At 44.9% G+C, this 24,110-nt stretch overlaps 1 protein-coding gene across 5 annotated transcripts in view; it reads left to right on the top strand.

Moving 5' to 3' along the window:
- UNC79 (unc-79 subunit of NALCN channel complex) overlaps positions 1-24,110 on the top strand; it is a 115,646-nt gene that overhangs the window by 40,368 nt on the left and 51,168 nt on the right. For 4 of the 5 annotated variants that reach the window (XM_075614475.1, XM_075614473.1, XM_075614472.1 and 1 more), the window contains 12 exons: positions 137-201; positions 1,809-1,897; positions 2,548-2,588; positions 4,211-4,239; positions 6,897-7,135; positions 7,688-7,859; positions 8,115-8,345; positions 8,879-9,069; positions 10,567-10,690; positions 14,543-14,683; positions 21,703-21,924; positions 22,836-23,063. In XM_075614475.1, the coding sequence (XP_075470590.1) occupies positions 137-201; positions 1,809-1,897; positions 2,548-2,588; positions 4,211-4,239; positions 6,897-7,135; positions 7,688-7,859; positions 8,115-8,345; positions 8,879-9,069; positions 10,567-10,690; positions 14,543-14,683; positions 21,703-21,924; positions 22,836-23,063 (1,772 nt within the window). The remainder of the gene's footprint in view (positions 1-136; positions 202-1,808; positions 1,898-2,547; positions 2,589-4,210; positions 4,240-6,896; positions 7,136-7,687; positions 7,860-8,114; positions 8,346-8,878; positions 9,070-10,566; positions 10,691-14,542; positions 14,684-21,702; positions 21,925-22,835; positions 23,064-24,110) is intronic. The other variant, XM_075614471.1, reaches the window with a different exon arrangement.

Below are 24,110 nucleotides of genomic sequence, written 5' to 3'. Positions count from 1 at the left end.
TACTTGCATTCATCATGTTTAGAGATAATGCATCGTAAAGGGTAGTTTTGTTCTATTTTAATAGATGATGGGGTTTTTAATGACATATTGTTTGATTTATTTTTTTACCATGACTAATCAGCAATGTTTTATACAGCATGGAATCCTATTCACTGCCAACACATTGAATGCCACAATGCAATCAACAAGCCTGCTGTTAAGGTACTGCTAATCTCTTTGTTGCTACAGTATGTCTATTTACAACTGGGTTTCCTCATCATTAGGACATAGATAATCTGCTGTCATTTACCTATGAGATGCTTTTAAATAAGACAAAATAAACTCAAGCTATTCATCTCGCGGTGTTTGACCAGACAGAATATTATCTAGCAGACTCCTAGTTTTTGAGATAATACATTTTAAATATGCATCTTCAGTTCTTGGAATAAAATACATGGAGACACTGGAGAAGACCATCCTTCCATCATTATTCTACAGCAATAGTGGGGGTGGGGGGTGGGGGGTTGTTGTTGAGAATATTCAAAGTGATTGGTACAGAAAAGTATGAGAAATAACAAAATGTATCAATTAAAAATGAATATAAAGTAATAATAGGAAGTGATATGAATGAATTGCAGGTCTAGTGGCATCCTGAGTAGCACTGGATGCCATTTGATACCATTTGAGTAGCACTGGATAATCATGGACACATGACACATAAAGCTTGGCCCCCTGCAGACGCATTTACTAGTATTCCCTCCTACTGTCTCTGTACGTTCTCCCTACCTACCAATTAGATTGTAAGCTCCTCGGAGCAGGGACTCCTTCCTTAATGTTACTTTTACAGTATGTCTGAAGCACTTATTCCCATGATCTGTTATTTATATTATTTGTTATTTATATGATATGTATTACTACTGTGAAGCACTCTGTACATTTATGGCGCTATATAAATAAAGACATACAATACAATACAATCCTATATTTCCAAAATCAGAGGTGTGTAAGTTTAACACTATTTCCAAGAGTGTGACTGTATGCAAATTATTCAAAACCCTTACAGTTTACATATGTTATACCTACAATTACTTCTTAATGAACTGGCATATCAAATCTATTTGTAATCATTGATATCAAAACTCAACAATGCTTTTGCCAAGGTTGACATGGGTGCTCACTCTTAGAACCATCCTTTATTAAAATAATAACACAGCAAATATTTATGTCTTGGCCACACGTGATCCCCCCCCCCCCCCCTCATTCTTACACACAATATTACAGATGGTGTGTTCCTTTATATCCCAAACACAGTAAGATTGGTACCCATTACCTGCTGAGGAATCTAAAGGTGATTGGGGTTCATAATATTTGTCATTGGCAGAATTTCTGGGGAGCCCCCTGTAATGTCAGTGTTTGATGGTAATTTCAAAGGAAAACACACAGTATTAACACTGCAAACTGCCTCAGGTGCTGAGACATCCACATATCATTGCATTCAGGTCAACTAGCAAGAGTCTGCACGCCAGAGGTCGGGAAAACATGTCAAGGTTTAGTGTAGGATCAACGTTTCAGTCCTTCCTTGGACCTTTATCGATATCTTGACGAAGGACCGAAACGTTGATCCTACATTAAACCTTGACATGTTTTTCAAGACCTCGGGAGTGCGGACTATTTGCACATTTAGCACTAAACAGGTACTACTAATCTTAGTACATGCAGTGATGATTTAAATACCCTTCCTGGTGGTGAATACAGTGTGCTTAACAATAAGAGCATTGCATTTCCTTAGCAAATAATAGTCTGACCTGTTTCATTACCCAATGTTGCAGATGTGCATAGACGCCTCCCTGTCCGTAGCGTTGGGAGATAAGCCACCTCCCCTGTATCTGTGTGAAGAATGTAGCCAGAGAATTACAGGGTAAGTCAATCTGGATAAAAGTGAACCGTGCCTTGCACCGGGGTGACTTGTTTATGTCGCCCTAAACTGCCTGGCAAGTTAGACATCTGTTCTTCTCTAAGCTATGATGAATCCTCTCGTGGTCCCACACTTCATGCCAGCCGTATTGTGTAGTAGTACTGATGGGGTTATTGATGAGACACACCTAATATAAATATAGTTCTAATAATTTTCACATAACATATAACAAAAACATGCAGCTGGGGAGAGAATTTCATTTGTCTGGACAATGTTTAGGAGTCAAAGCCGGCAGGATGTGGGTCCAATGTGCAATAAAGTGACGGAAGGAAGAATAAGTGTGGGACAAGTGCAACAGAGAGGTAGAATATAGGGAGGTGAGAGGGAAAGGGAGAGGAGGCAAGATCTCAATAATATTACTATGGTTCTTGCCCAATACGTACATGTGTATTCTGTTGTTCAATAGAGAAACACTAAAAAGAAAACTGTCATTTTTCAAAGGAATAACCATTCTCTGTACACATACTGTGTTACTGACGTATAACGCACACCCAAGCACAAAGTTACTATTTACACCTTCTCAAACTACACATATTACTGCTCATGTCAAAGTGCCTCCAAGCACACAACTTTGTGTGTGTACTTCTTTTCAGAGACCACAGTGAATGGCTGATTGATGTACTGCTACCACAAGGTATGCTTTCAGTGTGTAATGCAGCAGTAAATATATCTGTAAGAACTTGTGAATATGATGCTATCCTTTATTAGAAGGTCAGCTGCTAATTTAAAGCATCAGACCAGGCTGCATTTTATTTTATTTTTTCGTTTAGAAGAAGGGGATTTCTGGAGCTAAACGGTGTCAAGTTCAGCTCTGGGGACCCCATGCTTCCAAAGATAGTGGGTGCTGGTATCCCCATGCTTACCTATGTAGTGGGACCTGGTATCCCTTGTAAGTTTAAATGTCCCAGTCACGCAAGCCAATAGGAAGCTGCAATGAATGACGTCACAGCTTCCTATTGGCCCACATGATACGGGACATTGAAAGCTGCCATGATGTTAGGCACACAGTTCCCTACCTGCATAGATACCGGCACCGCTGCGGGGGTAAGTATCTCTGGAAGGAGGAGCTCCTCAGAGCTGAAATTAACACCGCTCAGCTCTGGAGACTCCCGGAAAAAAACGCAATGCAGCCTGTTCTACTGCGTTAACTCTGGCTGGGGTTACTGTGCGCTCGTGGTCAATATCAATGTCAAATTGTAGCAATGTTAGAAGAGTTCAAGAATACATGTGAAAATCCGTCATTTAACTTCATTTTCAGTTAAATGGAACTAAAGCATTTTAACCCCTTGGTGCCAGGGAGCCCTCTGGAATGTGGCTTGTATGGGGTACAATTACAGCAAAGCATCTTCATCGTTTGCCACAGCGTGATGACACTGAGTCAAAATGATGCAACTTGCACCTGTATTTAGAGAAATGCAGCGGTTTGCCACACATCCCACCAAATCTTTTTGCTTAATACTTTGAGTGTCTTAGGTAATTTCAGTCCATTGTTTCCCAGTTTCTTGCAGACCCCTCAGTCTCTCAAAGCATTGACATGATAGTCTCACAATCCCAGTCCCTTTCAGAGAAGTTCCAGGTAATCCCCAGTATTGCAGTATCAAAGCATATAGACGGGGCACATGTACTCTGCTAGATAATGGAAGTAGGCCGTCCCTTATAAATGCCATTATGGGGAATGCCTTTCAGTACTGCTGCTAGTGCGCACTGTCATGTCCTGCATTGTTCCGAGGACTTGTTAACAAGCAAGGGTTGTAGTTGCATGGTCAGTGGGTGTTTAGATATTGTATTTCCATGTCTGCTCATCACAAGTGACCCAGTGAGTAACAGCATAGAATAAGGTCTGCTCTTACTAAAATATTGTTTCCTTTCTTTGTACCCACGGGACATCCTTCTGCAGCCACCCATTCTAAACTTTGTAGTTGCGTCCTGGAGTTATAGTTTAATACAAACTTGCCTCCCAGGAACAACTGAAATGGCCACTGCCTTTCTCACAAATTAAAACAACGCTACACGCCCGATAAATAATAAGACAAATAACAGTGAAAATCAAGAAATAGATAAACACAATATCAACTATTAATGTATGTTCTGACTTCCTTTTTGTTATTATTCTGTGGGGTTTGCTGCTTTTTGGGGAGATGTTTTCTGAGCAGTAAGAGGGACTCTGGGGCAGGGTTTCCCAGAAGTCTTGCTGTATTGCACAGTTTTTATGCCACTTGAAACAGATTTTCTTATTGAGTTTTATGTCCCACGCAGCGGAAATTTCAGCCATTTGTCAGAAAAAGGTAAGACTGATCTGTGTATGTGGTGATTGTTTGCATCCACACGTGGCTTGGTGTCTCTGTGTGTAACATCTTTCTATTGTTATTATAACCTCACAAAACATCATTTGTGGAAAAACACATTTTTGCATTAAAGATAATCCTTCACGGAGCAGGCGATGGTTAATCCACCAGCAATGCATTACCGGCTCCTGTGGCAGTGAAGGGTTACCCAAGGACACATTGTTATTAACAAAGATGCTTTTTATTATTTCCCATTATGTTACATTGCTTCCCTAATCTCACGATGTCGTGCTCATCAAGCTTGGCTCGGTGGTTGTTTATTAAACATTCTCTGGAGGTTACAGCACGCCATTAAAATACAGGGAATTAGGCACAAATTCTCATTTAGAAATGAATTTAATTTCCCTGTTTTGTATGCTGAATAAATATGATGCTTAGGATGGGATTTGTACCTGTCAGGGATGGAAGAAGTCATTGTGGAATAAGGGAATTTAGTTACAATGTCACTGCTAGCCCCCCATGAGCTCCGCCGGCAGGTCACCTTATCTCAGGGGCCACAATGTAATGTAACTTTGCTCTGCGTGCAGTACTGCTGTACTGGACTTCAGTGTTACATCTAAAAAAAATGTTATAACAATTCTTAGATTCAAAGTTCTGGTGGCCATTTGATCCTAGAGACCTTTTGATTTTTCATAGGAAGGGGTATTTTTTAATGGGCAAACCTGAGAAATCTTTGTAGATTAAATGAACTCCTTTTCTGCCCCAGGAACACACAGGGGGATATTCTCGTAACTGCGAGTTGTGTCAATCCGCGTCTAAGAGTCTTTTCCGATGGGATTGGCAGGCTTTGCTATTTTGTAAGCCTTTCTCGTAAATCCAATCCATACGGAAAAGGCTTCTTTAGACGCTGTTTCCCTCCAGCTCTGCCAATCCGATCAGTTTGTCCAAAAAGCCTCCAACTCGCATTTTTTTCATGTTAAATAGAATTCTCGTAGCTCTGTTATCAAAACTGCTTCTAATAACGATCATTTTTTTCTCCCCTCTTTCAGTGGCGAGATTAATATTGCGAGTTGCACCCTGAGCCTGAAATATGAGTTTTTCTGAGACAGAGCAAAACCCATATCTCAACGTAATGGTGGCGTTTCAAAACTCCTGCGCCCTGCGGGCCAATAGGAGGCTTTGATGTCATCAGGTTCGGCTTCCTATGAGCCCACGTGACACGGGAGCTTTAAACTTTGTGGAGATACTGTAGTGGCACCGCCTTTTGGAGGTAATTATCTTGGGAGGCAAGGGGTGCCCGGAGCTGAAATGAATGGGGCTCAACTCCGAAGACACCCTGCTTCAATCCTATCTAAAAAAAATAATCACAAAAGCATGAATTGCTCCTTTAAGCCGTGCTGTTTGTCACTTCTTATAGACGTGGTTTAAACCATGCGATTCAAATATAGAATATGGATCTTTGGCTAGTTTTAATAAGCTATTTATGACCATTTCTAACTGTGTGGATTGGCAATTACAAACTCGCAGTTATGAGAATATCCCCCAAAGTCTTAGAAAGCTCTACATACTACATCTTCACCTCTGAAGAACTCTCATGTTGATTTCTGAAAAAATATCACAACCCATGATCTTATCTTGCATTAAACGGGCAATGGATGGAAGGGAAGTAAACATACTTATGCCCCTCTATAAAGCATTAGTAAGACCACACCTTGAAAACGGAGTACAATTTTGGGCACCACTCCTTAGAAAAGCCATTCTGGAACTAGAGAGAGCGCAGAGAAGAACCATCAAATTAATAAAGGTGATGGACAATCTAACTTATGAGGAGATGCTAGCTAAATTAGATTTATTTACATTAGAAAAGAGGCGTCTAAGAGGGGATATGATAACTATATACAAATATATTCAGGGACAGTACAAGGAAATTTACAAAGAACTATTTATTCCAAGGACAGTACAAAGGACACAGGGTCATCCTTAAGGTTTGTGGAAAGGAGATTTCCCCAGCAACAAAGGAAAGGGTTATTTACAGTAAGGGCGATTAAAATGTGGAATTCCTTACCCATGGAAACTGTGATGGCAGATACAATAGATTTGTTAAAAAAAAGGTTGGACATCTTTTTAGAAAGGAAAGGATATACCAAATAAATATACACGGGAAGGATGTTGATCCAGAGATTAATCCGATTGCCATTATTTGGAGTCAGGAAGGAATTTATTTTCCCCCTTATGAGATGTCATTGGATGATATGACACTGGGGTTTTTTGTTTGCCTTCCTCTGGATTAATACACTGTAAGTACAAATATAGGATAAAGTATCTGTTGTCTAAATTTAGCATAGGTTAAACTTGATGGACATATGTCTTTTTCAACCTCATCTACTATGTAACTACAGAAAATTAACTAAGAAATTAGAGATTACCCTCATGCTCTATAAACATAATCAGAATTAAATATGCAAATATGGCTTAAGGGCCAGAAGCGATACATTGGAAGTTTGGGAAGGTCAGGTTAAAATCCTGTTCAGCCAATCAGGGAGCATCTTAGTGCTGGGGTACTGTTTGTGGAAGATAGTGCCTCATGCTTCTCTTTGGGAAATTGGATGAATGACTAATACCACCCTAATGATTTACATACGAGGGCTCTCTTTCAGAACTGCAGTTCTCATGTAAGACGTGCAGTGGTCACATGCTTCTCAGCTGGCTGTTGCGGTCGCCACGGCAACCGGCCAGTGCGATACTGCAAAAGGTGCCATTCCTACCATCACAGCAATGAGGTTGGGGGGGCAGCAGCTCCAACCGAGACGCACCTTTTCCAGACCTCTCCCCCTCCCATCAACACACGGGAGTGTGGAGCCGAGGAGCTGGTGTGTGCTGTGGAAGCAGTGATCAGGTAGGGGGGTTTGCAGGAGAGGTTCAGGGATGTTATCTAATTGTAGGAACATTATACACCAATGAAGAAAAAAGATGAACCATGCATGAGAAAAATAAGTCTCGTGTAGCACTCAGTGCAGAGACTAATTCCCAAAATATGTCTAGTGTACTAAATGCAGGAGGTAACAGACCATAAAATATTAAACAGAAGAGCACAAGTAATGGAAAAATCAAAGCAAACATTATACATGTGCAGAGTTTTCACAGAGTAAGTTGCCTTCTGCCCTTTAACTTGAATAATGGGATGTAAGATGTTGTCCAGGACTGTATGATGACCTATGGCAAAAGTCTGCTTAATAAATATGGCCCTAAACATGTCCCACTTTGGCCTATGATGCTTCTCTCTGTATGCCACCAGATTGCCTAAGAACATGTGATATATGGCAAATGTAGGATGGTTGCATGGTGGCTAGGGGGGGCTTAAGAGACAAACAGAAATATGCTTGTGTTATATATCTATTGCTGGATCTCCTAGAGATGTTTATAATTTTGCCAATTTCCCTATTTCCAGTTTGCTGAAAGAAGCTGAGTTTCACGCTGAGCAGAGAGAGTACGAGCTGAACCGCAGAAGGCAAATGGGTCTTTCCTCCTCACATCATTCTTTAGACAACACAGACTTTGATAACAAAGATGATGATAAACACGACCAGCGCCTCTTGAGCCAGTTTGGCATTTGGTTCTTGGTAAGGAGATATGTTGTTATCTTCTAAAAGAGAAGGTAGCCCTTTTGTTAATGGAGGCGCAAAAGTGCAGTTCCACAAAACTGTACAAATTGTGCTTTCTCTTTTCGTCCATATTTCAATGTGCACTCAATGACCCTTATCTGGTTTCGGTATCACCTCCTATGTGTCAGAATAAAACTGGGTTAGATACATTGTTGCACAGAATTGTGATTCACCTCTTACAGCCTCAAATGATGTGTGTGTCTTGTCTCACAGGTGAGCCTTTGCACTCCCAGTGAGAACACCCCCACAGAGAGCCTGGCTCGGCTGGTTAGTATGGTGTTCCAGTGGTTTCACTCCACGGCTTACATGATGGATGATGAAGTTGGAAGTCTGGTGGAAAAACTCAAACCACAGTTTGTCAGCAAGTGGTTGAAGACCGTGTGTGATATCAGATTTGATGTCATGGTTATGTGCCTGCTCCCCAAGCCAATGGAATTTGCCAGGGTAAAACATAAGATTCAAAATAAAATGATGATCACAGACTCTGAGTTGTAGTGGCAAACACTACTTTGGGTCTTTGGGTACAAATCTGTGCATGCTGCTCCAGCAATGAACCAGCTAAAACACATTTTGTTCTAAAATGTAATAAATCATTTCTATGCACATTTTATGTTTCCGCTGACGTCAATAACCATGCGTTGATATTAACACACTGCATGCCTCCATGGCAATTTATTTCATCTGTGAAAATCCATGCATCCAGTTGGACTTTCACTGGTCCCCATACACTTTATTATATTTGACATGGGGAATAACACTATGTGTAGGGATCATTTTACTTCTGATTGGGGGCGCTGAGCTGCAGGAGCCTGTTTTACTTTTCACAGATTCTGATTTATGTTCGTTGGTGAAAATAAAATCAAAGCCTGCAGAGAACATGGAAAATATCGATAGGAAACAATAGCAGTTTAATATTCACGATCAAGACTTGGTGATAATATTTTGATTTGTTTTGATTCTTGGCATTATGTCCTCAGGTGGGCGGTTACTGGGACAAATCATGTAGCGCAGTAACTCAGTTGAAGGAAGGTCTGAATAGAATACTTTGCCTTATCCCTTATAATGTGATAAACCAGCCAGTGTGGGAATGTATCATGCCAGAGTGGCTGGAGGCCATCAGAACTGAGGTGCCAGATATTCAGCTCAAGGAGTTCCGGGAAGTCCTCAGGTCAGTGGGAGGCAACACATTTTCATTGTGGTTATTATACATAGTACATTTTAATGACAACGTAATTAAGCAATTAACCTTACCAAGGCAACTGGATTGAACTTGAAGGGTCCTGGAATATATTGTAGGGTCCTGGAATATATTGTAGGGTCCTGGAATATATTGTAGGGTCCTGGAATATATTGTAGGGCCCTGGAATATAATGTAGGGTCCTGATATATATTGTAGGGTCCTGATATATATTGTAGGGTCCTGATATATATTGTAGGGTCCTGGTATATATTGTAGGGTCCTGGAATATAATGTAGAGTCTTGGTATATATTGTAGGGTCTTGGAATATATTGTAGGGTCCTGGAATATATTGTAGCGTCCTGATATATATTGTACTGTCCTGGTATATATTGTAGGGTCCTGGAATATATTGTAGGGTCCTGGAATATAATGTAGGGTCCTGATATATATTGTAGGGTCCTGGAATATATTGTAGGGTCCTGATATATATTGTATGGTCCTGGTATATATTGAAGTGTCCTGGAATATATTGTAGGGTCCTGGAATATATTGTAGGGTCCTGGAATATATTGTAGGGTCCTGGAATATATTGTAGGGCCCTGGAATATATTGTAGGGTCCTGGAATATATTGTAGGGTCCTGGAATATATTGTAGGGTCCTGGAATATATTGTAGGGTCCTGGAATATATTGTAGGGTCCTGGTATATATTGTTGGGTCCTGGTATATATTGTAGGGTCCTGGAATATAATGTAGAGTCTTGGTATATATTGTAGGGTCCTGGAATATATTGTAGGGTCCTGGAATATATTGTAGGGTCCTGATATATATTGTAGGGTCCTGGTATATATTGTAGGGTCCTGGAATATATTGTAGGGTCCTGGAATATAATGTAGGGTCCTGATATATATTGTAGGGTCCTGGGATATATTGTGGGGTCCTGGAATATATTGTAGGGTCCTGATATATATTGTAGGGTCCTGGTATATATTGTGGGGTCCTGGAATATATTGTAGGGTCCTGATATATATTGTAGGGTCCTGGAATATATTGTGGGGTCCTGGAATATATTGTGGGGTCCTGGAATATATTGTAGGGTCCTGATATATATTGTAGGGTCCTGGAATATATTGTAGGGTCCTGGAATATATTGTAGGGTCCTGGAATATATTGTAGGGTCCTGATATATATTGTAGGGTCCTGATATATATTGTAGGGTCCTGGTATATATTGTAGGGTCCTGGAATATAATGTAGGGTCCTGATATATATCGTAGGGTCCTGGAATATATTGTGGGGTCCTGGTATATATGTTAGTGGCTGATCGGATGATGTTCTTATGAAAGTTGCCCTGCTCACTATAAAAGTCACTCTGTATGTGTATGTATGTATGAGTTAAATTAGCGTCCCACCTTCTCTACTACTTTGTATTCGTTTGCTCAGTTCACTTGGCTTGTTGCAAAACATTTCTTGTTTTACCTTGCAGCAAAATGTTTGATATTGAGCTCTGCCCACTGCCCTTTTCCATGGAAGAAATGTTCGGCTTCATTAGCTGTCGGTTCACGGGTTATCCCTCCTCTGTTCAGGAACAAGCCTTGCTTTGGCTTCATGTAAGTGCCAGTTCTCTTGGGGCTTTATTGGGGTTCTCTTGGGGTTCTCCTGGGGATCACGTGCAGTTAGTGTTACATTGCCTCCAACTGAGATTCAACTTCAATACACAGGAAAATGTACATTTAAGTTCAGGATTCATTTAACTTCTTAAGCCATTTTCCAAATAACTCCTCTTCTCGTTCCGGTTGCAGGGCTGTGGTACCTTTCTTCACCAAGCCCTTTTAGATGATTTGCTATTATTGTCTGTAGATGTGGAGCACAGCTAAACCTCTAGTTTTGGAATATCCTTTCACAGTCATCAGCTATACCAGCGGTGGCCAACACCAGTCCTCAAGGGTCACCAACAGGACAGGTTTCAGGATATCTCTGCCTCAGCACAGGTGGTGCAGTCTGATCCACTGATTGAGTCACCTGTGCTAAAGCAGGAATATCTTTAAAACCTGGCCTGTTGCTGGCCCTTGAGCTATACTAATGTTTAAACATGCAGTCTTCAGTTACAACAGTATTACTGCATAGGAACGGGTTAATAGCAGAAGCACTGCCGGTCACACACATTTCTACAATTGTTAACTTGTAACTGGTAGAAGAAAAATACACACTGGTGCTAATCACCAATCACAAATCGTATATGTATATATATTAATATTTAGATTATTAACATTACATGTCCATAATGGTGTTTATGTAAGAGCAAAGATATAATAATATATGTAAGCTTGTTCACCCCAGAAAATATAACCAATGTCCGTGAGAAGAAACGTTGCAGGCACAGGGTATTATTTAGTGTTCCCACATCCAAAGGTAATAGGAGAACACATACTATTCCCCCCGTCTCAGAGCCGCTGCTCTGACCAATTACACATAGAAAACTAAACACAAAGAAGGCGCCTGCTCCGTGGTAAAATTGTGTTTTAAAGCAGCAATCCCAGCATGCAATTTGTTTGGCTATTTATTTTTTTTAACATAGGATTGAAATAGGGTTTCCGGAGCTGAACCCCACTAATTTCAGCTCCTAGGACCCCCTGCTTCTGGAGATACAGACCTCCGTGTGGGGTGCCGGTAGCTGCTCTGCTAGCAGGGTTTAAGTAATGGCGACGTTTCAAAGTCCCCGCATCCTACGGGCCAATAGGAAGCCGTGACATCATCAGGTTCAGCTTCCTATTGGCCTGCGTGATGCGAGAGCTTTACACTTTAAACCCCAGCTAGCCAAGCAGGAGCTGCTAAGGGCACCTACTACGGAGATAAGTATCTTGGGAAGCAGGGGGTCCACGGAGCTGAAATTAATGGGTTCAGTTCCGGAGACCCCCTGCTTCAATCCTGGGTAAAAAAAAATCGCCCCTTGGCTTGCCTCTTTAATATACTATTGATGAAACATTGATGATAAAACTTGTGCACTCACAGACATGTGACCTTGAAACCGCGTAAGATTAAAATGTTAAGTAATAGAATCAAACAATCCCCAATGATTAATACAGAAATGTGTTTGATAAGCTGCACAAAGCCGCGTCCGCCACAAAAACAAGTCTCATTTGCCTGATGGATCCATAAGAAACGCAATGCTAATAATCCTTCTTTATCTTCCCAAAAACATACAGTTTCAGTTATGAAGCCGGGAAAGCTGGCGTCACTCGTCACTGTAACACTCATGTGTCGCCGTTCGGTGCGCGACGCTGTTCTCGTTTGGTTCGTGGAGTGGCGTGGCTATTAAAAGAACTGCAGCGTTTAGTCTTGTGTGTCGCCACTTGCGGGTTCTAGGAGTTTTTTGTTGATGACACGTGAGTGCCTCGGTTGATAGCGTCTCCAGCTTTCCCTGTTTCGAGTTTAAACGGTGCGGTTCTTATAATAGCCACGCGACCTCAAACAAGCAACAAACAAACTTGTACTTGTGCTTGTCACACCAAACAATGCCACTTGTTTTTGTGAAGCGCAGACGTGGCTCTTTCCTTATGGTTCCATCAGCCAAATGAGACTCGTTTTTGTGGCGGACGCGGATTTGTGCAGCTTATCAAAGACATTTCTGTATTAATCATTGGGGATTGTTGATTCTATTACTTAACATTTTAATCTTACACGGTTGCAAGGACACATGTCTGTGAGTACACAAGTTTTATCATCAATGTTTCATCAATAGTATATTAAAACATAATTTTACCATGGAGCATGCGCTTTCTTTTTAGTTTTTATAATTCATAGTTGTGTGAAACCAGAACCTACCAGAATGTTACACTCCGAAACCAAATACAAAACCCTTAATATTTTAAGAACCCAAACTATTTAGAACCAAACCAGAATACCAGACCAAGTGTTCATCACTAGGTGTTTCTTCCAATATAGTTAAAATTATTTTAAGTTTTCAAGTTATATTTATTAGTTTTCTAAAAAAAAAAAAACTTCTCTATTTGATACTTATTTTAAGCATTTTTAATGCTTTATTTTAGAACCAAAATTAAAACATGAAACAATTTTAGAACCGAAACACGAGTGAAAGTTCCCACCTTGAAATTCAAACTCAGGTCAGCACCTGGGAATAACCAAACTATATACACACACACACACACACACACACACACACACACACACACACACACACACACACACACACACACACACACACACACACACACACACACACACACACACACACACACACACACACACACACACACACACACACACACACACACACACACACGGTAAAGGGAGGGGACATACTGTACAAAAAGATACAGAAAAAGGAAAACAAGACAGGAACTCCTATATGTAAAAAAAAAAGTGACATTTATTGACTCAATGTTTTGGTCCCCCCCTGGGACCTTTCTCAGAACGTTGAGTCAATAAATGTAACTTTTTTTTTTACATATAGGAGAGCCTGTCCTCCTTTTAATATATATACACATTCCTACAGTATATGCACTGTTTATAAGGTTAACCTTGCTTGCTTTATCCATTGTAACATCGCCGGAAGAAAAGATCTGTGAATCTTGAAAGCTTGCACAAATAAAAGCATTTAATTAGCCACAGAACGGTATCGTCTATTTATATATATATATATATATATGTATATATATATATATATATATATATATATATATATATATATATATATATATACATATATATATATACACATATACATATACATATATATATATACACATATACATATATATATATGTATATATATATACATATATACATGTATATATGTATATATGTATATATATATATACAGTGTTCGACAAACCTATACATTTGCTCGCCCCGGGCGAGTGGATTTAACCCTCGGGCGAGTAAATATTGGCCCAAGCAGCACACGTTTGGTACTAGGTGGCGAGTAGATTTTTTTGTGTGGCGAGTAGATTTTTTGGTGATTTGTCAACCACTGTATATATATATGTATATATATGTATATATATATATATATATATATATATATATATATATATATATAGTGCTAATAGTGTACACATAGAGCTTTACAGACTTTTCAGCACAGGGACATTGAGGTCACAAGGAGAGTCAGGTCCACCTGTTCCAAAGGCAGGGACAGTACCACTGTACCCCTGAGCTACTAACGTCAACCCCAATAATCAATAAGAGTAACTAAGTAACAATTCAAAAAGTCCCAGAAAAAAATATTTTACACAGCGTTTTCCCCAAAAATAGAGAGAACTTGCGGAGGTTTTATCACTATTTCCTGTTTGATCATGGTATGATATGATCACTATGATAAGATGACAAATTTAAAACAAAGAAGATTGTTGTTAACTATATTTATGATGTCCCAATATATGAGCTTACCACTTGAAAGAAAGACTTCTCATCTTCTCCTTGCTTCTGTCTTTCTGTAGGTGCTGTCAGAGTTAGACATCGTGGTCCCTCTCCAGCTGCTGATAAGCATGTTTTCTGATGGAGTTAACTCAGTTAAGGAGCTAACCAACCAAAGGAAAGCCAGAGGCGGGGAACTTGCAGGGACCATTGCAGGTCACAGGGTAGCGGAGTTATCATTGTTGGCGTTTGTTTTGTCTGCTCCGCTCTTTGGAGTTTATCGCAAACACTTCATGTTTTCATTTACATGCCCATGGCTACTGAGACAGAATGACCAGTTTATACAAACTGAATTAGCCTAAGAGTGTCCCTGTCATGCAATGAAAAAAAATCTAACTTACTAGCCAATTACCCGAACTACTGCTGCTGCTGCCCAAATCGCGGCTCGGAGTTAGCATGAATTCTGTTAAATATGTCTTCAATGATTAGTACATTAGCTTACACCAGGAGTGGCCAACACCCGTCCTCAAGGGCCACCAAGAGGTCAGACTTTAAGGATATCCCTGCTTCAGCACAGGTGGCTCAATCAGTGGCCCAGTCGTTGACTGAGCCATCTGTGCTGAAGCAGGGATATCCTTAAAACCTGACCTGTTGGTGTCCCTTGAGGACTGGAGTTGGCCACTCCTGGTTTAAACTCTGCATACAGCATGTGTTTCAATTGAGAATAATATCATGCTTTATTTGATAAAGTATGTTACATCCGTTCATTAAGCATACAGCCAGGCACCATGACAACGACCCCTGTAGCACCTGTAATGAGGGGGGATTTATCTGGTGACTGTAATAATTAAGTAATTATCCCTGAAGAACAGGGCATTATTGGCCAGTAATGCCCTGTTCTGAGGGGATTATTACTATTATAGGCTTAATGTAGGCATTTTTCATAAAATAGACTTTTGTATAGACATATAACTTGGAACTGCGCTGATGCACCTGTGTAGGAAAAAGAAGTACAGTAGCAAATGAGAGGGTAGAGAGGCGAGGGTGGGGGAGAGGCGAGGGTGGGGGAGAAGCGAGAGAGGCGAGGGTGGGGGAGAAGCGAGAGAGGTGAGGGGGGGAGAAGCGAGAGAGGTGAGGGGGGGGGAGAAGAGAGAGATGAGGGATGGGAGATGTCACGTATGACCCCCTGCTAGCACTTGACCTGCATATGGGACAAGGGTTAATACCGACGCTCTCAAGCGTATCCACTCTTCACCCACTCAGGGGTCCCTCAAATGGGTTGTATCTCTCCTCAAACCGTCCCAATATACCACCGCCACGAACAGCACACAAGTGAGCACGTGACTTTAGATATGCAACCAGGGTTTAATACACAAAGGGGCCTATGCAGAGAGCAGCGAATTTTAAAATTGGCGAGTTTAATAAAAAGTAGCTTTTTTGGAGAGTTTTATTCTCCATATGCAGAAATGTGCGAATTCTGCTATGTTTAACATGAATGCGTCTGGCAAGTTTAAATTGGCGAGATGCGCGCTGCAGAAATGTGTTAAAAAAAAATCGCGCCTTTTTTTTCCCTTTGCTATGGCTGCGAGCGGCAGCTTCTTGCCAACTTTTTCTGGCGAGGCAAAAAGGAGACAATCGCGCCATTTTATTGGCGCGAACAGCCGCTAGATGCCGTTCGCGCCTCTCTGCATAAGGATATTTTTAAAACTGGCGAGATGGAGGTTCTCGCCAGCCGCGAGGCGAGTTTTAGAAATAGAAAAAAAAAATTGGCGCGTTTTTCGTAACTCGCCATTTTCTGCTGTTTTCTTCGCAATTTTCTCCAAAAAATGGCGAGTTTTCAAATAGCGCTGCTCTCTGCATAGGCCCCAAAGATTTCTCTAGCAACCCCCCTTTCTCCTCTGCAAGGAACCAGCGAGTTAGTCTTAACCCCCCTCTCAATTGCACATCATAACCATCCACTGCCACCACCTGAGGTTATGCAGATATGATAAAAGATCTTAGACTAAAATATCCGCCAGGGCCTCAGGTCCCTGTTTATTATGGGAAAAACTATGCACTTTAACACAAAATCAGTTGTAGTAACATGTGCCTGAATCTAGCAAGTTATTCTCTCCAGCGTGCACAAAGTTCATTCATAGCCCAAAGCATTACTTATTAAATGGATTAATATATATAAAAATACAGTGCTTGAATTACAGAAAAGGTATTACAAAATAAACATACAATTACAATATAAGGCAGAACAGCTTCTTAAAATAAAAGGGGTAAAACAGAAAATCATATACAGTACATTACCACATGCTATGGACTTTTCCCAGAGAGGCACTGGTTCAGAAGATGAGGTCTGCCCTGCTTTCCAAGCATGCCCCTGGTCAGATCTGACTTGTAACAATCTCCCCCAGACTTAGGGCCTCATGCAGAGAGCAGCGCAAAAAGCGGAAAGCGGCATTAATTGGCGAATTCTGCCTTGAGAAAGGCAGAAACCGGCAAGTTTTAAAAAAAGCGCCATTTTTTTTTTTTTTGTTTGAAATTCGCCGCACGGCTGGAGAGTTTCTAATCTCTCCAGTTTTTTTTCTGCCTTATGCAGAGAGCCGCGATCGCCATCTAGTGGCTGTTCGCGCCAAAAAAATGGCGCGATTTTCAACATTTTTCCTCTCCACCAAGCAGCTGGCGCTCCGCGGCTGGAGGAGAGGGAAAAAAAAAAAAACGCGATTTTTTCCCCACTAGTTTCAACAGCGCTTATAGCGCTGGTTGAAACTCTCCATATGCAGAAAGGCTTGTAAATGCAGTTTTCTGCCCTTTCTGCATATGGAGAAAAAAACTCTCCAAAAAAGCTACAATTTTTCCCCCTCTCCAATTCTATATAGCGCTGCTCTCTGCATGAGGCCCTTAGATACAATACTTTCTTATGATGGTGCCTTAAGCCCACCCCTTTCTACAGAATACTTTGATTAAAACAATTGACACCTTGAGTGGGCTATCCTGGATGGACCCCCGCCCCAAGTAAGTTCCTTTGAAATTCAGAGCAGACAGAAACAGTCCTGACCAGTTTCAAACCCAGCATTTGGTATTTTGTTACACAAGTGTAGCTCATTAACCCCTCAAGCACCAAAGGGATTAAAAATACCCAATATCTCATGACATTATCATGACAGGAGAAAAGAGGTGAAGGGGCGAGGGAGGAGGAGAGAGGCAAGGGTGAGGGAGAAGAGATAGGTGAGGGGGATCGAGAGAGGTGGAGGAGGGGGGAAGAGAGAGATGTAGGGGGAGCGAGGTGAGGGGGTGGGAGGAGAGAGATGAGGGGGTGGGAGGAGAGAGAGATGAGTGGAGAGAGTGGTGAAGGGGGAGAGAGAGGTGGAGGGGGGGGAGAGAGAGGTGGAGGGGGGGAGAGAGGTGGAGGGGGGGGGAGAGAGGTGGAGGGGGGGGGGAGAGAGGTGGAGGGGGGGGGAGAGAGGTGGAGGGGGGGGAGAGAGGTGGAGGGGGGGGAGAGAGGTGGAGGGGGGGGAGAGAGGTGGAGGGGGGGGGGAGAGAGGTGGAGGGGGGGGGGAGAGAGGTGGAGGGGGGGGGAGAGAGGTGGAGGGGGGGGGAGAGAGGTGGAGGGGGGGGGAGAGAGAGGTGGAGGGGGGGGGGTGAGAGAGGTGGAGGGGAGAGAGAGGTGGAGGGGGGGGGAGAGAGAGGTGGAGGGGGGGGAGAGAGAGGTGGAGGGGGGGAGAGAGAGGTGGAGGGGGGGGAGAGAGAGGTGGAGGGGGGGGGAGAGAGAGGTGGAGGGGGGGGGAGAGAGGTGGAGGGGGGGGAGAGAGAGTTGGAGGAGAGAGTTGGAGGGGGGGGGAGAGAGAGGTGGAGGGGGGGGAGAGAGAGGTGGGGGGGGGGAGAGAGAGGTGGGGGGGGGGAGAGAGAGGTGGGGGGGGGGAGAGAGAGGTGGAGGGGGGGAGAGAGAGGTGGAGGGGGGGGGGAGAGAGAGGTGGAGGGGGGGGGAGAGAGAGGTGGAGGGGGGGGAGAGAGAGGTGGAGGGGGGGGAGAGAGGTGGAGGGGGGGGAGAGAGAGGTGGAGGGGGGGGGCGAGAGAGGTGGAAGGGGGGGGGGGGGCGAGAGAGGTGGAAGGGGGGGGGAGAGAGAGGTGGAGGGGGGGAGAGATAGGTGGAGGGGGGGGAGAGAGAGGTGGAGGGGGGGAGAGAGAGGTGGAGGGGGGGGGAGAGAGGTGGAGGGGGGGGAGAGAGGTGGAGGGGGGGGAAGAGAGGTGGAGGGGGGGGGAGAGAGAGGTGGAGGGGGCGGGGGAGAGAGAGGTGGAGGGGGGGAGAGAGAGGTGGAGGGGGGGAGAGAGAGGTGGAGGGGGGGGAGAGAGAGGTGGAGGGGGGGGGAGAGAGAGGTGGAGGGGGGGAGAGAGAGGTGGAGGGGGGGGAGAGAGAGAGGTGCGGGGGAAGAGAGAGGTGAGGGGGAAGAGAGAGAGGTGAGGGGGGAAGAGAGAGAGGCGAGGGAGGAGAGAGAGAGGTGAGGGGGGAGAGAGAGAGGTGAGGGGAGAGAGGTGAGGGGGGAGGGAGGGGGGAGAGAGGTGAGAGGGGGGAGAGAGAGAGGTGAGAGGGTGAGAGAGAGGTGAAGGAGGGTAGAGAGAGATAGGTGGAGGGGGGGAGAGAGAGGTGGAGGGGGGGGGGATAGAGAGGTGGAGGGGGGGGGGGAGAGAGAGGTGGAGGGGGGGGGAGAGAGAGGTGGAGGGGGGGGAAGAGAGGTGGAGGGGGGGGGAGAGAAGTGGAGGGGGGGGAGAGAGAGGTGGAGGGGGGGGAGAGAGAGGTGGAGGGGGGGGAGAGAGAGGTGGAGGGGGGGGAGAGAGGTGCGGGGGAAGAGAGAGGTGAGGGGGAGAGAGAGGTGAGGGGGGAGAGAGAGGTGGGGGGGGTAGGGGAAGGTGTTGAGGGCGAGAAAAGGGATGAGGGGGGAGAAGTGGGGGGAGGGAGGAGAAGAGGGGAGGGGGAGAGGTGGCTGAAGGGGAGAATGTGAAGAGAAGTTGGGGGACAGTGATTTTAACTACAAACTAAAAAAAACAGATAAAAATGACCTTAGCAGAAGCTATACAAGTGGTGGAAGAAATATTACTTTGTTGCAAGTAACAAAGTTACTAGTTAGGACCCACCAGCTTCTGACAGCACTAGCAGCTGTGTGAGAGAGCCTGCATGTGCTGTGTGAGAGAGCCCGCATGTGCTGTGAGAGAGCCCACATGCGCTGTGAGAGAGAGCCCGCGTGTGCTGCTGTGAGCCTGCATGTGCTGTGAGAGAGCCTGCATGTGCTGCTGTGAAAGCCTGCATGTGCTGTGAGAGAGAGAGCTTGCATGTGCTGTGAGAGAGCGTGCATGTGCTGCTGTGAGAGAGAGCCTGCATGTGCTGTGAGAGAGTCTGCATGTGCTGCTGTGAGAGAGAGCCTGCATGTGCTGTGAGAGCGCCCGCATGTGCTGTGTGAGAGCCCGCATGTGCTGTGTGACAGAGCCCGCATGTGCTGTGAGAGAGAGCCCGCATGTGCTGTGTGAGAGAGCCTGCATGTGCTATGAGAGAGAGCCCGCGTGTGCTGTGAGAGAGAGCCCGCATGTGCTGCGAGAGAGAGCCCGCGTGTGCTGTGAGAGAGAGCCCGCGTGTGCTGTGAGAGAGAGCCCGCGTGTGCTGTGAGAGAGAGCCTGCATGTGCTGCCGTGCTGTGAGAGGAGAGTAACGGACATGCCGCGCTCCCCCTGCATCTCTGAAAGGTGAGTTGGTAAGTTGCCAAAAATTCCGGCCATTACTGAATGAATAATGCCCGGAATTCTAACCAATCAGAGAGCAGGGATTTCAGTAATGCCCGGAATTTTACAGCTTTAGCCTATAATTGTAAATAATCCCCATACGTTTGTTATCATAGTCTGAGACATTTTACATTGCAGGATAAACATAATAAAACGAGCCTGCAGATGGCGCTATTTTGCTGTGTATTCTCATTCCAGGAGACAGCTACAGATGGATAAATCCGTTTTCTGGGTTTTCTCTCATTTTACCCCCAAATGCCGTTCCGTAGTGTGAAATCCGCAAACAGATTTGGTCGGTTTTAATCAGCGTGGATTCATCAAAAACCGCCATTGGGTACAATCCGTTGACGGATTGCTGAAATCCGCAGAGCGTTTTGGTATCAATAACAGAAAATCCAAAAAACGGCAAGCACCTTTTTTGAGATTGATCCATTGAAATCCGCGGACCAAAGGAATGGGCGAACCGCTGCGGACCCAATCCGCTCCCAAAATTCGCCCATCTATAGTGATAGCTCTGTGTATTGTGATAGCTCTGTGTATTGTGACATACTGTACAGTACAACAGACTAAATCCTAGGCATCGTTTATTGGAATCCTTTTTCACAGCTTTTCTTGCCAAAACAGCTTGCAATCAAATCTGTCTTTGGTTACAGGGAGATGCAAACCACAAAGCGCTTTAAAGCTGCAGTTCAAGCTGCCATTAAAAAAATAATAATGATAATTTCCATTGAATATGTGCGTCAATACAATCTGCGCACTAACGTGATTCTCCTGGGATCGATCGGCAAAGATTCGGCTCTGGGATTCAATAAATCAGGGGTGTGCAAACTTCTCAGTCGGTGCCCCCCTGCCTGCTCTCCCCCCTACCTTGTCTTCGGCGTGATATGATACAGCTGGGTCACGTGACATTACGTTGCTATGGCAATGTGGCGTCATTTGATGTCGCGTTGCTGAAGACAAGGTAAGGGAAGTTGCAGAGGCCTCGTGCAATCACCGGCATTTTATTTAAATGCCTTAGGGAAGAGCTTTGAAACTGCCGCACAACCCCTGGAAAATGTTGCAACCCCAGTTTGCGCACCCCTGCACTAAATCACTCTGAGGGCTGCAGAAGAGTACCCAAGATACAACATTCTGTGGGAAAGATCATGTGACCGGCACTAGATACAATTGGTACACTGCTAGAGAGAGGGCAAAAGGGTGTGCCAGAGCCTCTCAGAAGAGGAAGGGGATGTGACTTTGTAAATGGTTGCTATAGAAACAAAAATGCTTGTTGCAGCTTTAACTGGACAAGTCTCCCTCTTTATAAGCCAATATATCATTACTTTCCTTTCTCTTAATTCTGCCTTAGTACAGAGCGGATACGCTGCAAGTATAAGGTAATTTCACTGGGACTCTGGCATTCCATTGCACTCAAGTCTTCTGCATGCTGTGGATATATTATTGGTGTATTACCTTTTAACATGTCTCCTTGGCCTCCCTTTTAGGGCAGCATTGCCTCGGACCCAGGGCGCAGGCTTCAGCACAGTATGCTCAGCCCCTTTCCCAGCCCGTTTCACAGTCCTTTCCGGAGCCCGATGCGCAGCCCCTTCAGAAGCCCCTTTAAGAACTATGGACATCCCGGGGGGAGAACCATTGACTTTGATGGTGATGAAGAAGACATGAATCTGAACTGCTTCATCCTTATGTTTGACCTTATACTGAAGCAGGTACGGGAATTCATAGGAAAGAGTAACTTAACCCCTTCACTGCCAACGGGTCCTGCCAAGCAGCTTGGTAGAACTCCACAAAAGTTACTTTGTCACTTGGAGCATTTGTTAGAATGACGTCACCTTTAAGTACTGATGGGAAATCCACACCCCCACCCTTCATACTGCAGTGTTACTAAGAATAATAGATCAATACGTTGCCCACCTCTCCTTACAGGGAGCTTACATACCACATCACTATGTAATGACCGGTTTGTATATGTGTTTTATATTTGGACATTTTTCAGCCACCCCCTACTATAAATGACAATAATATAAATGGCTATGTACCGGGGCGAAGGGGGGCGAAGGGGAGCGAAGGGGGGCGAAGGGAGCGAAGGGGGCAATGAGGCACGAAACTGGGAGAAATGGACGAGTTGTGCAGTTTTTACCTTATGGGTGAAATTTGCGTTGAGTTTTGTAGTCTTACTGTAGTTTGATCTCTATTTCTATGGGAGACCCCGGCCCGGTATTGCGTGCAATGCGGCAGCTCGCCTCTTACTTTGTTCTCTGCCCAGTGACAAGAGGACTGAGTAGAACACAGACACCAAAAGAAAAACTGATGCAGGGCGGCCAACTCCAGTCCTCCAGGGCCACCAACAGATCAGGTCATAAGAATATCCCTGCTTCAGCACAGGTGATGCAGTCATTGCCTGAGCCACTGATTGAGCCACCTGTGCTGAGGCAGTGATGTCCTTAAGACCTGACCTGTTGGTGGCCCTTGAGGACTGGTGGTGGCCAGTCCTGACACAGAGGGTTATGTAGGGTGTTGGTCCTGAATACTCCGGCCTGTACATTCCACTCCCACTTTGTCCGCTTGTATTCATTGGGATCTTGAGCAAATTAATGAGCAGCATCTTTTCTTACATCAGATGGAACTACAAGATGACGGAATCACTTTGGGATTAGAGAACAGTCTGTCCAAGGACATCATTTCCATAATAAACAACGTGTTTCAGGCCCCCTGGGGAGGGTCTCACACCTGCCAGAAGGACGAGAAAGCTGTAGAATGCAGCCTGTGCCAGTCCAGCATTCTCTGTTATCAGATGGCTTGTGAGCTGCTTGAACGCCTTGCGCCAAAGGAGGAGATCAGACTGGTGGTGAGTATGTGGAATTATAGGCTAAAGCTGGTAAATTCTGGGCATTATTGAAATCCCTGCTCTCTGATTGGATAATGCCCAGAATTTTAACCAATCAGTAATGGCCTGGAATTTTTGGTACCCTGCCAAGTTTTTCAGCCAATCAGCTTTCAGTTCTCGTTACCAAAGAGTGAGATCAGCTCTTAGGCTAAGGCCCCGGTAACTCAGCTGCAACGCGCGCCCGCGAGACTGGCGGCGCGTGCAGCCGATTACCTGGTCTGCAGGGAGCTGCAGGAAGAGAGACCGGGGGGGGCGTGGCGGGGGAGTGACGGGGGCGTGGCCATGACGTCACCTGGCAGGTTCGCCCTCATTGGCTAGACGCGAGTCCTGCTCTCAATTCTATTGAGAGCAGGAGCAGCTCTCGCCTCAGTGCTGCGGCCCCCTCTCGCAGCGGGCCCGGCGCCATTGAGGGGAGGGCTCTCGTCCGTTCGGCGGACGCTGTAGTAGGCAGCAGGGTCAAGCCCTTAGACAGGGGAGGTGATTGGTCAGGCGGCAGCAGTCAGGCACTGACTCCTCCCCCACACTGCAGCCAGGCACTAACTCCTCGCCCACCCTGCCTGAAGCAAGGCACTGAATCCTCCCCCTCCCTGCCTGCAGCCAGGCACTGACTCCTCCCCCTCCCTGCCTGCAGCCAGGCACTGACTCCTCCCCCTCCCTGCCTGCAGCCAGGCACTGACTCCTCCCCCTCCCTGCCTGCAGCCAGGCACTGACTCCTCCCCCACCCTGCCTGCAGCCAGGCACTGACTCCTCCCCCACCCTGCCTGCAGTCAGGCACTGACTCCTCCCCCACCCTGCCTGCAGCCTGGCACTGACTCCTCCCCCTCCCTGCCTGCAGAGAGCTGAGCACAGGAGAGTGAGGGGAAAGGTGTGTGTGTGTTTTGTGGGTATAAAGGCGGCAGCAGAGTGTTTTATTGGTGCGTGTGTGTCTTCTGTTGGTGTGTGTTTTGTGGATGTAGAGAGGGCAGCAGGGTCTGTTTTATTGGTGTCTGCTGTGTGTGTGTTTTTGTG

This window comes from Ascaphus truei, chromosome 9 (genome assembly GCF_040206685.1).
Source record: "Ascaphus truei isolate aAscTru1 chromosome 9, aAscTru1.hap1, whole genome shotgun sequence".
NCBI lineage: Eukaryota > Metazoa > Chordata > Amphibia > Anura > Ascaphidae > Ascaphus > Ascaphus truei.
This window is presented reverse-complemented; position numbering and strand designations above follow the sequence as displayed.